General features: G+C 38.1%; 1 protein-coding gene across 3 annotated transcripts in view; it reads right to left on the bottom strand.

The window, feature by feature from the left end:
• Positions 1-9,519: 9,519 nt before the first annotated feature.
• Akap5 (A-kinase anchoring protein 5) overlaps positions 9,520-16,073 on the bottom strand; it is a 6,920-nt gene continuing 366 nt past the window's right edge. Inside the window, exons 1-2 of one of the 3 annotated variants that reach the window (XM_010603017.2) lie at positions 15,907-16,047; positions 9,520-13,103 (exon numbers count right to left, since the gene is read on the bottom strand). In XM_010603017.2, the coding sequence (XP_010601319.1) occupies positions 11,580-12,869 (1,290 nt within the window). In that variant the 5' untranslated portion in view covers positions 12,870-13,103; positions 15,907-16,047 and the 3' untranslated portion in view covers positions 9,520-11,579. Of the gene's footprint in view, positions 13,104-15,701; positions 15,752-15,906; positions 16,048-16,073 lie in introns of those variants that run through there. The other 2 variants (XM_010603019.2, XM_010603018.3) reach the window with 2 other exon arrangements.

Raw genomic sequence — 16,073 nt, 5'->3', positions numbered from 1 at the left:
AACCAAAAAAAAAAAAGAAAAAAGAAAAATTAAAAAAAAAATACTACTTTGTATTTGTATTTAAAAAGTTCTTTCCATTGGACTTTACCAAAAAAAAAAAAAGGAATAAAGGAAAAAGTTCTTCCAGCTAAGACCTTTAGTTTTCACTATATCTGCAAAATGGAGCTATACCACTAAGCAGTATCCTAGTAATACTGTATAAAGTGGTTTGTGTAGTCAGTACCCAGCTTAAAACTGGAGATACCATATACACTTTGATCAGTGTAGCAGGTAGACATTTTCCCCTTGGATGAGCTTTAAATTATCCCTTCTTTATAAAAAACAAAACAAAACATAAAACTTACCAAAAAAAATTATCCTTTCTTTTGGATCCCCCACGTAGTTGTTTTCTTGAGAAAAATAAAGAATGTTTGAGTATTTGTCCTTATTACATATTACAGACTGAATATCTAAGTATAGACTGCCTTATAACAAAACCACAATTTCTTGATATCTAACTTCTGAGATTATTACTTTTTGCTATGACTTTGTGATTTCCCACCTGTAAAGTGGGAATAAGCAATGCCTACCCCATAGGGGTGTTGTGAGGATTTGTAGTAAAATTGTGTTAACTTCTATCAGTATTATTGATAAAAATCAACAATATTAAAAACTATTTATTCTGTAGCTAAACCTATTAACTTCAGAGTTGCAATGTGTAAATTCTAGAATGTATTAGAAGCAGACATGGACTATTTAATACTCAGTGATTGACAAAGCTATTTTTTACAAATTCTGTAGAAATAACAGTATTCAATAGCTTGAATTCCTATTGACTTTCAGAGTAATTATCATTTTTTTTCTTCAGCCTGCAAGGGAGAAAGCTATTGAAATAAAAACTTTGCCAGGGATTTAGCTTAGTGGCAGTACACCTGCCTCATAAGCACAAGTTCCTGAGTTTGATCCCTGGTACCAGAAATGAAATAAAAACTTTGCCAGTTTCAGCTTTATTTAAAGTTTCCTTGGTCAGAGATTTAGCTCATTGGCATCACGCCTGCCTCACAAGCACAGGTCCTGAGTTTGATCCCTGGTACCAAAAAAAAAAAACCACAAAAACTCCAAAAAACATTTTTCAGATTATCCTTTTCCATGATTAATATGTACTTCCTTTTTTTTTTGGTACTGGGGATTGAACTCGTTTCCTTGTGCTTGCAAGGCAGGCCACTGAACCGCTGAGCTAAATCCCCGGCCCTTGAAAAATGTTTAATTTCATTAAAATTTGTACTGTACAGGCAAATCTTGATGTTGTAACTCAGGTCCTAAATGATAAGTATCAGTTTTTTGTAGTAATTGAGGTTACCAGTAGGCCAGTGAAGAGTTTTCATAATTTGTGTCTTTGTATGTTTAAATATAGGTCTGTGGCATTTTAATACAATTTTTAAATTCTTAAGAGTGAAATCTGTAAATGATGATTCTCTGTTGTATATCTGTATGTGGTTTTGTTTTTTGTTTTTGTTTTTGAAAACTGGTAGGTTACACAGTCCTGAGCCTGGATGTCTTAAATACAAGGAATCCCAAACTGCATGTCTGTGCCACACTAGTTTACTTAGAAAATATTGCACCAGTGCAGTTGACTTTGTCATCAGCTCCTCTCTCATGCCATATAATTTGGTCAGAAATAATCAGTATAAACTTGAAATTCTTTAAAAGAAATAGATCTTTAAAAAATAAATAAAAAATAAAAAATAGATCATAAAAACTTGTATAATAAAAAATGTTCACTGACAAAAATCAGTAAATTGCAAGTAATACATAGCAGGGCCAGGGATTTAGCTCAGTGGCACCTCTCAAGTGCAAAGTCCTGAGTTCAATCCCTGGTACAAAAATAAAAACAAGTAATGCATAGCAAATATAGGAGACTGAAATGAATAATAATTTGTATAAACTCTTCCCCTTAATGTACTGTGAATTTTCTCTAAAAACCTTTTAGAAATTTTGTGTCTTCTAGTTGGAATAGAAACAATGGATTTTATGTATTTTATTAAGATGAGTAAATGTGACAATCACAGAACCTTGTATTAGCTTAGCTTATAGATTGTGTTCTTATTTTACAGCAGTGTCTGCTAATTGTTGTCTTCCTACCATTGAAGTAAGCAGTCTATATCCTGGGTAACATTTTGGAGGTGTGATCCAAAAATGTACCACTGGATCCATTTTTACCAACCACAATCTGTTGGTGTCTTACCATCTCTGGAAAGACCAGTACTGTAGCCGTTTCCCTGAAGTTTTTTGCCTTGTTCCTATTTCTCTTCCCTATTACACTCTTAACTTCATCTCCTGCCCCATTAACATAATCTACAACTCCAGTTCTCAACCAGGATGTATTAGGATTCTCCAAAGAAAACGAACCAAGAGGTGATAGATACACAGGTAGGCAATGTTAGAAATTGGCTCATGCAATTATGGCAGCTTAGAAATACCAGGATTTATACTTGGCAAGCTGAGAGCCAGGAGAGCCAATGATTTCATTCTTCTGTGAGTCCAAAGGCCTGAGAATCAGGAGAGCTAATGACATAAGTTCTAGTTTCAAAGCTGGCAGGCTTGAGACCCAAGAAAAGCCAATATGAAAATTCTGTCTGTCCATAGCCAGGAAGGAGTCAGCAAGAAGTCAGGCCAGGAAGGTCTATTCAAGCTTTCAGATGATTGGTTGAGGGCCATCACTCAGTGTACTGATTCAAATGGCAGTTGTATCCAGAAACACTCACAGATACACCCAGATTGTTTGACTAAAGACCTGCCCGTTTCCCTAGTCAGCTATCACAGGCCTATCTCCCAGTCCATAGAAACTTGGCAGTGTGGAAAGATTGTGACTGTCACAGCTGGGGGGAGGACAGAGGAAGGTTGCTACTGGCATCTAGTGGGCAGAGGCCAAGTGTGCTGCTAAACATCTTAACCATGCAGAGAACAGCCCCATAACAAGACTTACCCCACCGCAGAGTGCCAGCAGAGCTGAGGTAAACCAATGCTGGTCTAAAATCTTAGTTTTGTGATGGTTGTCAGGAATTAACATAAATAATTTGAGATTTCTATCCCCATACTTTTTGGAATTTATATTGTTCTAATGGAACATGTGATGTGTTTGTTCTGAAGTACATTGTTTTGGGGCCAGGGATTTAGCTCAGTGGTTCTGCTGCCTGCCTCACAAGCTCAAGGACCTGAGTTCAATCCCGCTACCCCCAAATTTTTTTTTCTGAAGTACATTGTATTATCCTTTATCTCAGCTTTTCAACAGATTTAAATGTGGTTATTTAAAGTCTGAAATGTATTTAAACAGTTTTAAATCTATTCATATAATGTTTGAACTGAATGAATGTATCTCTAAAGTCTCTTGAAATTAAATGTGAAAGTAAGGTTATAATTTGTGTACATTTTTAATCTGGCCAAAAGGTGGCACCAGTGCACCTTTTGAAAATATACATGATACTTAAATTTTACGTTATTCTTAACTATTTTGTGATTTGCTACTTTGGGCTAGTGCTGTGGTTTGTTGTCAAACTAGTAGGAATTTTTTTAAAATCTTATACTAAATGCTGTAATATCTTCACGTCCCTCTTTGATCAGGAGCCTTCAATTTACATTTATCAATAGATAATTGTACTTGTGATATTGAGCATTTTTGAAGAGTTTTACAAATTATCAACAGTAAGGTCATGGAATTTGAGTTCAATTACATTGGCTCTTCTAATCAGGCCTGAAGTCCAGGTTCATGTTCTGCCCAGTCAAGATGACTGGGATGTTTGAGAAAATACCCCTTTACTTTCTTGCATCTTGCTTTGTTTCTTCATGTCCACAGTCTGTGAGGCTGATCATTTAGTTTCTTTAACAACTCTGATTCAACAGCTGACGCTACACTTTTTTCCATCCAGTTCCATTTTAAGTAAGTTGAGACCTTTCTCTTGAATAGTTCTTTTGCTTTTAACTCTTCTTGCCTCCCAATATCGAGTGAATAATCTACCTTTTTAAATTTCCCTTATTTCTGCTTCAAACATTATTGGTATTCTCCTGGGATTTTGTACCTAGACACCAATTACTTGAGTTTATTTACAGTTGATGAGCGAACTTGGGAAATAAGTCCACTTTTCCTCAGATAAATTCCTTTCCAGTACTTATTCAATGTTGAAACATTTTTCACTGAAACAACTTGGCGAAATTGTATCAGAGTAACAAAGTATCCCTTGGGCTATTGAACACCATGGTGCTTTCCTGACAGGGCAGGGCACTGGGAGGGATCCTTGTACACTACTCTGGTCCCTGCTTTTCTGGGAACAGGCAAGGCTTATGCAGGAGGGGGTCCTGAGAAGGTGGCCCTCACCAGGCAAAGTCATCTGTTACTACTGAGTTTCAAGAGTCCAAGTCCAATTTGTGTGCCCTTAACAGCCACTGCAGACTGAGATCTGTGTGTGTATCTACGTGTGTATCTCTGCCACATTTTTGGCGGTGGAAGCCATGTAATACTTAGACTCAACCATATGTGGGTTTCAAAAAACTTGAGGCTAGGAGGGACTGACAGTCATAGGGATGAAAAACCTAAAGAATCTGTCATGACTGTTTAGAAAATAAAGGCTCAGTTATTACTTCTTGAAGAAGAAAATACATTTGTAAAGGTAAGGGGAAAGGATTTTAAATGCAGACCAAAGACTCCAGGGAAATGAGTCTCAAAGATTTTCTTACTGGGTTGGTTCTTATTTCCTAACACTTTTTCCACATTTGTTCAGTCTGGTGTTGTGAGCTCAGTGGTTCCTGTTCCCTCTTTCTGCCGCAGTATTTTAGAGTGTGGGAGGAAAGGCATAGAAAGAGAAGACTTTTCATTTAAAGCATGTCTGCAGAGCTCTCAAACCTTGATGGCAACACTCAGCTCTTGCACAGAAGGATGAGGGCAGCCCTCAGAGTGAGTGCTTCTGCACTGGGCTGTGCACAGAAGCAGCCCTGCCTTTCCTGTTCTGGCTTAAACATTGAGATTAAGCATTTATTTTGAATTTCTGCAATAAGTAACAAATTTTACTGATTTAGATTATATCAAACTAAAAAAACATAGATGGTAGAAATCAGAATGAGATTTAGAATCCTACCAGTAAAGGGCCAAGGATTTAGCTCAGTGGCACTGTACCTGCCTCACAAGCTCAAGGTCCTGAATTCTATCCCTGGTACCAAAAAAAAAAAAAAAAATCCTTCCAGTAAAACACATCAACCAGATATTGAGGGAATAGGAGGAAACCCACAACATTAGAGATGATTGTAAGCAAATTCACGCTGCAATCAGGGAAATCACTGATAAGGCATTTTATCTGGATAAAAGACCAGAAAGGCAGGTTAACTTTCTTTTCTTACCTTAATTGAGTAGAATCCATTTTTTTTTGTCCTCCTGTCTACATCAACTTTCTACCATACCAGGGCCATTCTAATTTGGTCATTCTGTCAGGAGGACAGCAATTCTCCAGGATGAACTATTTAAATAAGCGTGATACTCTTAACAATTCTGCACATGGCAGTTCCACATGGAACCCGTCCTGAGATGTATACATGAAGCTGTTTGATTGAGTAATGCATGTATGATGTAGCAGTGTTAGTTATGAGATGATTACCAATGTGACCCAGAGGTGGCCATACCTGACCACACCTTCCTGTGATCTGAAGCACAGATGTCAACACAGGGATTTGGGGAGAGATGTGATTGTAGCTCCTGGACATATTGCATGCTTAGGATGTGAGAGGCCCTGGATTCAGTCACTTGCATGTCTGCACACACATGAAAGATAGGTGTACAAATGACATCTACTTTGGTGTCACCCTGTGCTCCCTTCTCCAAGGAGAGCAGTGTAGAAGTGGAGGGCCCAAGGTGTTACCACTACAAGCAAACTGAATAGTATATGAAACTTGCCCATAATTGCATTACCATAAAGATCAAGGCTGAGTTCTGTTTGAGTTTAGCCATAAAGCAAATGGTGAAGAAAGTACATTTAGTTTTGCTAAGGTGCAGAGACTGTTAAACGCTCTGCCCTTGGCATGATAGGTTAAAAAGTAGAGAGACGATTTTAAGGCTGGGAGTTCTCCAGGAGAGCAGCTACCTCACCATTCTCCCCTCACCTGGGATCTCTTCCTTGTTCATAGTGCCTGCACCCAGCTTTCCTAAGGATTTTCTGTGAAACTGTTGTGCACAAATACAAACAACCACTCTTTCCAAAGATCAGAAATTTAACCCCCTGTAAGCTTAAGCTTTCAGCATGAAAGAAAAGAAGTACTGGGCAGGGGGTTTAGCTCAGTGGTACCACCGCTTGCCTTGCAAGCACAAGGACCCGAGTTTGATCCCTGGTACAAAAAAAAAAAAAAAAGAAGTACTTACAAAAGGACTGGGACTCTAAACTTCAGCATGAAAGGTATGCTTAAAAAGGATTATCAGAATTGCCTATGGGGACAAGCTTTGGAAAAGGTAGTTATCTTTTTTACTAGAGAGATTAAAAGTTTAAATTCTGAAAAATGTGATGTTAAAACACCCTGTATACAGTGCAGAATATATATTAACAAGTATCAGAAATATGGAACCAGATTTACTTTTAAGACTTTGAAGGTACTATCAACTTTTACACGAATCAAGATTTGGAAAGTCCAGTCTTTCACAGAGCCCCTTTATTATCACTGGGTTGTACTGAAGAGAAAACCGCATTGTTAATGTTAGCAAAATGAAATCAGTGCCTTGGTAAACACAGAACTTTTGAAATACCCAGCTTTAACAGGCACCATCTGAATGACTGTTTTTTGTTTTATTTTGTTTTGTTTTACTGGGGATTGAACTCAGGACCTTGCACTTAAAAGGCAGGCAGAAGAACCACTGAGCTAAATCCCCAGCAGTTCTGGTTATCTTTTTCTTTTTTTTTTTTTTTGAGGGAGGGGGTTACCAGGGATTGAACTTAGGTCTGTGTGCTTGCAAGGCAGGTAGCGGAACTATGGAGCTAAATCCCCAGCCCATGACTGTGTATTAAGATGGCTTGGTTATTTGGGAAACCACAGAAATTTTTAACAATTCATTAAAATAGTGCAGAAAGGCAACTAATGAGTAGCGAGAAATGAGGAAAGCCCTGTCCCCCACTGCCATTCCTGAGGTTCAAACCCAGGGCTTCTCTTACACTAGGCAAGCACTACTGCCCCAGCCTGGAAACTGTGCCTTTGTCAAATTCATGTAGATGTCTTCAGATTCAAACTGTTATTAGGTTGAATTAGTTCAGAGTTCTAGGTGTTGGTGTATGTCTTGCTAAACGTGTACTCTTTTAGACATGTATTTGGTAAAGTCTGTCCAGTGTCTGGCAGGGTGGAACTTCTGGTAGAGCTAACTAAATGGTTTCATCAATGTGATCTTTATCATTTTAGGAAATGAACATAATTTACCATGTTTCTTTTGAATGACATGAATAAGTAAACAAGTTATTATAACATTTATTCTATATTCATAATCAGTACAGAAATTAATTCAGTTTGAAGTCTTTTCTCTACAGAGTATTATTTCTTTTATACTAGCATCTGATCCACAGTAATATACTAATTTTAAAGAGAAAAAGAAAATGGAACTCTTACTTTCATAATAGCTCATCCACTTAACATTTTTACAAAGAACTATAAATATGTAACATTAAGCAGGCCTTTTTCTGCACCTAATTACAAGTCAGAATGAATGTACTTTTTATTTTAAAACTGAATGCTTTCAAACTGCTGCTGTATTCAGGTCACCAACTTCCCCTCACCAGACAACATTAACTCCTGTCCCTGCTTCTGTTGTTGCCGCTCCCTGGGCTGAGCTCATGGAGGGCAGCAAAACATCCCATTATCAAAGAGTTTTGGCAGGCGTTATACCTAATGTGTGCTGAACCAATGGGAACTGAAGCAGGACTCCTACGTTTTATGTAGCTTCATTTTAATACATTTTTGTAGCTAAGAATCACCATAAAATAATTTTTAAAAATGTATCATAAAACATGCTATGGATTGAAAATTTGAATTCTGTGTAAAAAACTTTATATTATACAATAAAACATCATAAGAATTTGAACCTAAAGAACTGTGAAACTTAAGTGAGGGTATTTTAAAAATGAAGAAATAGCAGGCAGAAAAGTCATACCCTGATGTATTTGGTTATCAGATGAAATTAGAAAGTAGACTTTACATATTTCAGTAAAGTTAAAAGGATCTTTTCAAACAATAAGATTCTAATATTGAACCATTATTTTTAAAATTCTTCTGTAAACCCTTAAAAAATTCTTAACTATAAAAATAAGGCAACTTGAATTAGAAGTTTATAGATGAAATTAACTCTGGACTACCGAGCAGAACCAAACCTGAATGGTGCCCTCTCATGATCCACAGCCCTGACAGCTGTTAGCAAGAAGCTTATTCACTTATGACCAGTATATTAGTGAAATAACAATCTCTCAAGTACGTCAGAGAGTTTCTAAGACCCTACTAAATAGTAGCCCCGTTAAAATCATCACAAACTTTATGCTGTCAGATACATTATCCTGAAAGAAAATTATGCAGACAGCTCTTCTACAGAACTATATTTATGCCACATGCTTATTATTCTTTGAGCTAGAGGAGGTGGCAGGGAACATAATTTCTGTTTCAGAGTTCTTTTGTTTTCTGCTACCTTTATTTAAATGTTACCAGGTACTATTTTTATATCCTGTAAAGTGCTTTGAAAAAATGTTAAGTGAATAGTGCTACATAAAATACAAGAGAATTTTCATATTTTGTGTTGTAAGAAGCAAAGTGAATAATACTTAACTCAGGGAAGATAATATACTTAAAAGATTAACATGTATCTGAGAAACTCCCCCAATCTTGTAAAAATTCTCAGTTCAAAAGAGAAATTGAATCTTAGCTAATAAAACTATATTAAAAGTAGCATTCATACCACAACAGATTTATATGAAAATTAATGTAGTATTCTTAAATTTAAGCCTTAAATGACCATTTTAATGTTATTTGGATATGAAGAGAATCAGAACCTATTTGTGTTCACTTAATGTTTTGTGTGAAAGGCCAGATTGCTTAAATACTATTATTTTATGTGAGGTTTCTAATACTATTTTATGAGAGGTTTTTAAGCAATCTAATTCTTATTTATTTTTATAACAATACAGTTTTTATCACCTTAGAATTTTTTATGGTTTGACCATGGAGCAGATATTAGATTAATTAATTTCTGGATTGTTTTAAAATAGAAATCCTCTCATGTAAATTACCAGATTAGGTTGAGAAGAAACTGCCTAACAATGAACACAAGTAGAGTATATATCTTACCATATAAAAGTAATCACTCATAATGCATTCTAATCAAAAATACACTTGTCAGGCCAGGGATTTAGCTCAGTGGTTCGGTGGCCTGCCTTGCAAGCGCAAGGACCCGAGTTCAATCCCCGGTACCAAATAAAAAAAAAGTACACGTGTCAAACCATTGTGGAAAAAAAAAAAACATAGAAACCTATAACTACTTGGATAAAAATGTTACTTTTTTAACCAAAAAAATTTACGTATTGTTTTTTTTTAATTCCCAAAATATATCTAACCCTTCCAGAATACTTTCAGTAACTGGCAAGTGCTATACTTTTTGCTTTTTCATAAGATATTATTAAAATCAATAACTACATCAGCTTGGTGCCATCCTTCTGATAAATGAAAGGATTCTTCAAAACTGCAAAATCCACCAATCTTCATAAGATTGTTTGAATAGCTCATTTTAAAATATGATATTTGCTGGTAGCTAAGTCCATTAGCACCACATACAGTGAATTAAATAACTTTTTCAGGAGATCTTAATTTTTTAATTAAAAATGCTTAAAAGTTGTACAATTAAATTGATCTCTTGGGCACGTGAAACCCATTTTGATCTCATCAAATGGAAGGATTTTCCCGTTAAGATTATAAACATGAAGGCAGGTACTTTTGCACTTCAGCAAAGAATCTTGCTAATATTCATTATTTACTTCTCTCCAAAGTCAGATTTGCTTCTGTCAGAGGTCCCATTAAGTATGTACACACACACACACACACACACACACCAAACTATAGAAAAAAATTAGCACATACTTTCTATATGCAATCCATTGATAATGCAAGAATTCACCCAGATCACATCAAATATCCAATACTCTTTCCTCCAAGATGAAGCTCTTCAACAAATACTTTAGCATTCATACTCATCCACTTCCATTACCTCATCCGTTTCAGGTAGTAACACCATGACTCAGCTTAGACAGTGAGGGGATATGCAAGAGGAGCCCTAACCAGTGAGGTAGGGAAGTGTGTTGTAGGGTTGCGGCCATTTCACACAGGGAAGCATTGAAATAGGATGGGTTTCTCAAAAAATATAGCAGTCATTGATGTGATTAGATGCTTCTTTTTAAAAAACTGAATGAAATGCAAATGAGCCCTTCTCATTTTTGTAAAGTATCAACTGAACTGAAAATTATGAAAAGTTAATTTTCAATATTCATGTAAAATGCTTTTTACTGGTCTTAACACATAGACATCATGATAAAACACTGCCATTAAAATATGTGCTCTAGCAGTAACTGTACATGGCTCATTCTTGGCCAAGAATAACGTTTTCACTAGAAGTGTTAGGGTTTCCTGGGACCTTTTATCAGGCCTCGCAGAATCCCCTCTCCACTCTTTGAAGAGAGGTTGATGGCCAGGGTCCTTAGAAAAGTATTTCCGCAAGAGGAATTCAGAGTTATCTGTGATGGTTACTTGGGAAGCTTGTCTTCCAGATCAAAAGTACCATTTCCCCTTGTTTTATTTTTAAAGTTTTCAGCAGATAAGCCCATGCAGAAATGGATGTGTACAAGTCTGCTGGGGGCAAAAGGAAGGTGGGGAGGGAAACTGCGTTGCCCATTTCCACTCTTCTGCACTTGGTAACTATTGCCTCTGTCAAGCAATTTGAGTTGCTTTTGTAAGGGACGAGCAAAACTAGAAAATCACTCGTTCAATTCCAGAATGCATATTCTGCACACTCTCTGCTGCAATTAGAAAAATGCATTATATTTTCTGAGGTAAGACTACTGCTTAGGAGTGTAATAGAATCACACATTCACACAAATAACTCACCTTTTTCACCATTTTAAACACTATAAAAGTGCACTGTAAAAAAAAAGTCTTTGAAAACCAAATGTGATGTTGACCTGTACACAGGCTGAACTATCAAAAGGAAACCCGAGCGTCTAACAGCAGAGAAGAGCCAGTAAAAATCTTATGGCATATTGTAAGTGCTCAATAAATATATCTTCCTTCCCCAAAGGACTCCAGTCTCCATTTAACAACTCCCGATGTTACTTTGTATTGCAGTCTCTGCTGACTTCCTCCAATCTAGAAGTGACTGCATTTCAGTGGTAAAGAGAGTTTCATAAATTTGACTTATTTTGTAGTACTTCTGTGCTGTAACTGTACTTTTAAATTCCACAGATGATAAATCTTTCACTTGTTACGGAATAAGAAATGCCACAAATGTGTAAATAGTTCATCTGTAAGCTTTTTTTCCTCCCAGGACCTGGAAATTAAGTCACTGTAGAAGTGTTGATTTGATTATCATCAGAGGCCATTTCATTAACCAGCTGTTCTATAGATAACTGGATAGCATTCTTGACGAGAGAAGAAGCTGTTTCTATTAAAAGTGTCTCATACTGTTCTGAAGTTCTTCCCTCAAAATCACTGTCATTAGCAAAAAACCCTACTTGCTCATTTTCAATTGAAATTAAGAATTGTTTAGGGACATTTTTAGATTTTTTAACATCAAATTCACTGACTTCTGTGTCTGTAATAATAATAGCAATTGGCTCCATTCTTTTGCTTTCTTCTGATTTGGGTTTCTCTATATTGACCTTATTTTCTTTCGAGTCCGATTCCTGGCTCAATTTAGTATCCTTTTGCTCATTCTCTTTCTCAACTATAGTCTCTCTACTGTCATAGTCTTTCCAGTTTGGTTCACCTTCCGGAGTATTGTTGCTGGGTTTTTCCACAGTTTGTTGATCTGATATCATGGGTGAAGGAGTGGCGTCAAAAGCCACTGGTTGCTGATTGTCTGTTTCTGAACTTTCAGGTAGGCTTGCTTGCTGGGATTGAACGCTTGGCTTCTCCTCCATCGTTTCAGTTTCCTTTTCAAGGAGTAGAGTTCCTGTTTGGATAGCTGAATGCCCATTATCTAATTCCAATTTAACTGAAATCACATTCTCTCCAGATGTTATGCTGGTGCTCACATTCAACTCACAGAGCTCATTCCCGTCTTTTCGTGGGACACCTTCTTCCCTCTGATGTTGGGTAGACTGAGCCTCCATTGCCTGGTCATCAGATTGGGTCTGAGTTTGTATATCCATAGCTTCTGCCTTACCCTGGGCTTTCAGACTGCAGTCTAAGTCTTCTATAATTTTGGAATGATTACTCTTTTGTGCCCCTCTTGAGAATTTTATGCAGGGAATCTTAAGTCTGGATTTAGCCTTTTTCTTAGAAAGATCAGCATCCCCAGCCTGAAGGTGCACTTCAGCCTCAAGTGGCTTTTGCTGCTTTGAAGAGTCTGATCTTTTCTTGTGTGTTACCAGGCCTTTGATTGAGGCCCAGGCACCCCCAGGACGCTGTGGCTGGTCAGAATCCCTGGCTTCTAGGGGATGCTTCCGGGCTGCCTCGGCAGCTTCAGAGTCACTTTTAGGCTGCAGCACCTTGGCTGCTTTCTTTCTTCTCTTGAAGCAAAGCATGGATGTTTTCTCCTTCTGTTTCTCATCCTGTGGGCTAACTTCTGCAGATCTCTTCTCATCTTTATTTTCTACTTGAATTTCAGAAACTGTGGCCTCCATTTTTACACTACACTGTTTAATTCTCTAGAAAACTGTATTCTCCTTTTCCTGTAGCATCCTTATAGAAGGTGGACAAAAATAGGACAACTCAGTAAAAAATTTTCCAGGCGTATCATTCATTCCTTTTGCTTTACTCCATTCTGTTGTTTTAGACGGTTTCTGTAGTAAACAAATACCTAATTTCTTCATGAAAACTCTTTAGTGGGTACATTTTTGCTTTACCTAAAGATCAACCTGATGAGAGAAAAGAAAATGGTGTTTTATTTCACAATGAGCCTACTATTTTCTAAAGAGACCAGACATATTTACCATATAACTTACTGAAATGAGGACAGAAATTGAGGTTTACTTTTTGCTCGGTCAACTGTCAAAAAGATTTCATTGTAAATTTTTTTTTGTTAAAATTTTATTTTGGATTATTCTGCAGATCTGATATTACCAATTATTTAGCTGTGCTGTCTTTATGAATTATTTATGACCCTAAATTACAAGTTTAGCAAACAGCAACAAGAAAAATGAAAGCCAGGCTGATAAGCAAGCTAATGTAATTTTTATCATGTGCAATTAAGAATTTTGAAGCTACAAGCTGGGTGTGGTGCACATGACTGTAATCTCAGCACTTGGGAGACTGAGGCAGAACAATTGTTGTGAGTTCAAGGCCAGCCTGAACTATATAACAAGACCCCGTCTCAAAAAAACCAAAACAAAACCAGAAGAATTTTGATGTTACAAAGGATGTTACAGATTTGAGATCATTGAAGTCCAGCCAGATAACAAAATTGAACTTCAAAGGGGTCAACTGGTCTGGTAAAAAGCAAGGTCCTAACCAGAGATGGAAAGTACAGAGTTTTACTCTCTAGCTCTTTCCACTGTTTCATCAGGTATGTCTTCTAAAACTGTATGTTTCATCCAGGAGGTGCTACTTTTCATACGTCTTCTTAGGAAATTCTAACATTACTGTCATTCTGTGCTTAAATTAGTTGTATAACTTTGACGGTGACCTGCTGCTCATACTTTTCCACTATAATGTGCACAAAGTTGGAGGTCAGTGAGAGTTAATGATGCTAATAGCTGATATTTACAGAACAACTCATGTAATCAGGCAGTACTAAGCATGTTTACATACATTTCTAGCCTACCCACAATATCACAAGGTGAGTAGGTGGTGGCATCTCCATCTATAAAGGAAGCAGCTTGCCCAAGATTACAAAACTCCCCAACACTGCCTGTTTTGAAGCCTGTGCTCTGAAACTAGGCTTTTAGAATTTCATCTGAGCTGGGCATGGTGGCGCACATGCCTGTAATCCCAGCACTCAGAAGGCTGAAGCAGGAGGATCACATGTGAGGCTAGCATGGGCTATACAGTGAGTTCAAGGGGAGCCTGGACTACATCATGAGACCCCTTCTCAAAAAAACCCCAAAAGAACAGTAACAACAAAAAAGAATTTCATTAAAAAATGAACTTTTTGGAGATGCTAATATGCAATATTCCTTAGTGTAAAAATTTAAATTGTTTAATTTTTTTTTTCCTTAACAGTACTGAGGCTTAAATCTAGGGTCTTCCTCATGCTAGGCAAGTGCTTTACACTAAGCTACATTTCTGTCCCTGTTTAATGGTCACTTTACCAAAATGCAGCCTGTTGTCTGATAACTAAACCAAGACTAGACTAAGTTCTTGCTATTTTAAAAACAAGCTTTTGAAAGTGTTATTTCTTTGGTTCTAGAATGAATTTAAAAGTCAAATATAAATTGACAAGCTATGCATCTGGCAAGCTAGTTATGTATATTTAGGTACGAAGGTACATTTAAAAATTCATCTACAGATTAGTATACAGCACCAAAGAATATGAAGCAGTTACCTAACAAAAATCCTATGAATTTTAGTTGGCAGATGTCCTAAAATAGGCAAAGGGGAGTCTTTCTTCTTACTCTTTTCATGTAAATCCTTCACTGTTTTGCTTGGGTAGCCCTTAACTCCATGAACTATAGAAGAAACTGGAATCCTGAAAAACCAGCTTAGGGACTAAGGGATTTTTTTTTCAGGTTGGGTATTGCACAGATCATTCCTTTAACAAAAAGATAAAAATCATTCTAGAAAACTGATAAAACAGAATGAACCTTTTGCGGTGTCTCTCACACAGAATGCTTCATTTAGCACCCTGCTTCAGTTGGTTCCTCTCACCCTTGGGGACCCCTCAGGATTTGTATTAGGCAGAGGATGTATCCGTGATACAGCACTGAGACTGGATCGTGTCTAGGAAAGCAGCTTTCAAAACGAACTTGAATTGTCCAGAGACAGTTGCTCCAGAAACTCACTGGAGTCTGTATCATGCTGCAGAAGTAAAACAGATACCCCAAAGGAGGGAAGCCTGCCTGAGGTGGGGAGAGATGCAGCCAGTAAAACTGCAGAATCTTAGACTGTAAATGACAGAATTCCCCCTTAACCTCCAAGGTAGCTTTACTGCCGTAGGAAACATTCAAGTCCCCGTTGTCCTTTCCTGGCAGAATGTCACGTCTCAGGCCACACAAGACACCACCTCTCCCTTTCCCCTACAGCAGCAAAGAGCCACCACCACTACGGAGGAAAGCAGCGAATCTCTCCCAGTCTAGATATGAACCCTGGTGCTTCCTCCTGGAGGAAGTGATTGTTCCCTCTGGCTCGATGCCCCTCACGGCAGGATACAGAGCAGGATAAAGTACTCAAAAAGGAAAATGCCGGGGGCGTGGAACAGAATCTAGCTTCAAGCTACATGCAAAATTATAATGGCCACGAACCCAAAAATCACATTTCCGACCCCCCCAAAAAAAACGCAAAGAGAAAAAGCTACCTACAATCTATGCTTCCAGGACGAGAGGTAACACGAAGCAGGTAGATGTGCTGGAGACGCCCGCGGACCAACGACCTTCCAGGTTCTTACTCCCAGCTATCTCGGGACACCCGGTCCCGATCCCCGCGGGTCCCAGACACCTCCCGCCCAGATTAGCGGACTGGACACCGCCCCGGACCTTCCAGCCCCAGCCTCCTGCTTTCGCTTACCGAGAGCACCAGGGTCCCTGGCCAACCCTGCTGCCGAGGTCGGGGCGGGTCGCTCCTCACCAAGCTAGGCACCGGGGAGCCACGGTCGCACCCGGAACGGGGAGCCTTCTGCAGAGGGACCGCAGTCCAGCGGCGCCCCCTCCACAGAGCGCGGAGACCGACAGCTG

Source organism: Fukomys damarensis, unplaced genomic scaffold (genome assembly GCF_012274545.1).
Source record: "Fukomys damarensis isolate Sample0158 unplaced genomic scaffold, DMR_v1.0_HiC HiC_scaffold_21, whole genome shotgun sequence".
NCBI lineage: Eukaryota > Metazoa > Chordata > Mammalia > Rodentia > Bathyergidae > Fukomys > Fukomys damarensis.
Note: the sequence above shows the minus strand (reverse complement) of the source record. Positions and strands in the feature narration are given on the sequence as shown.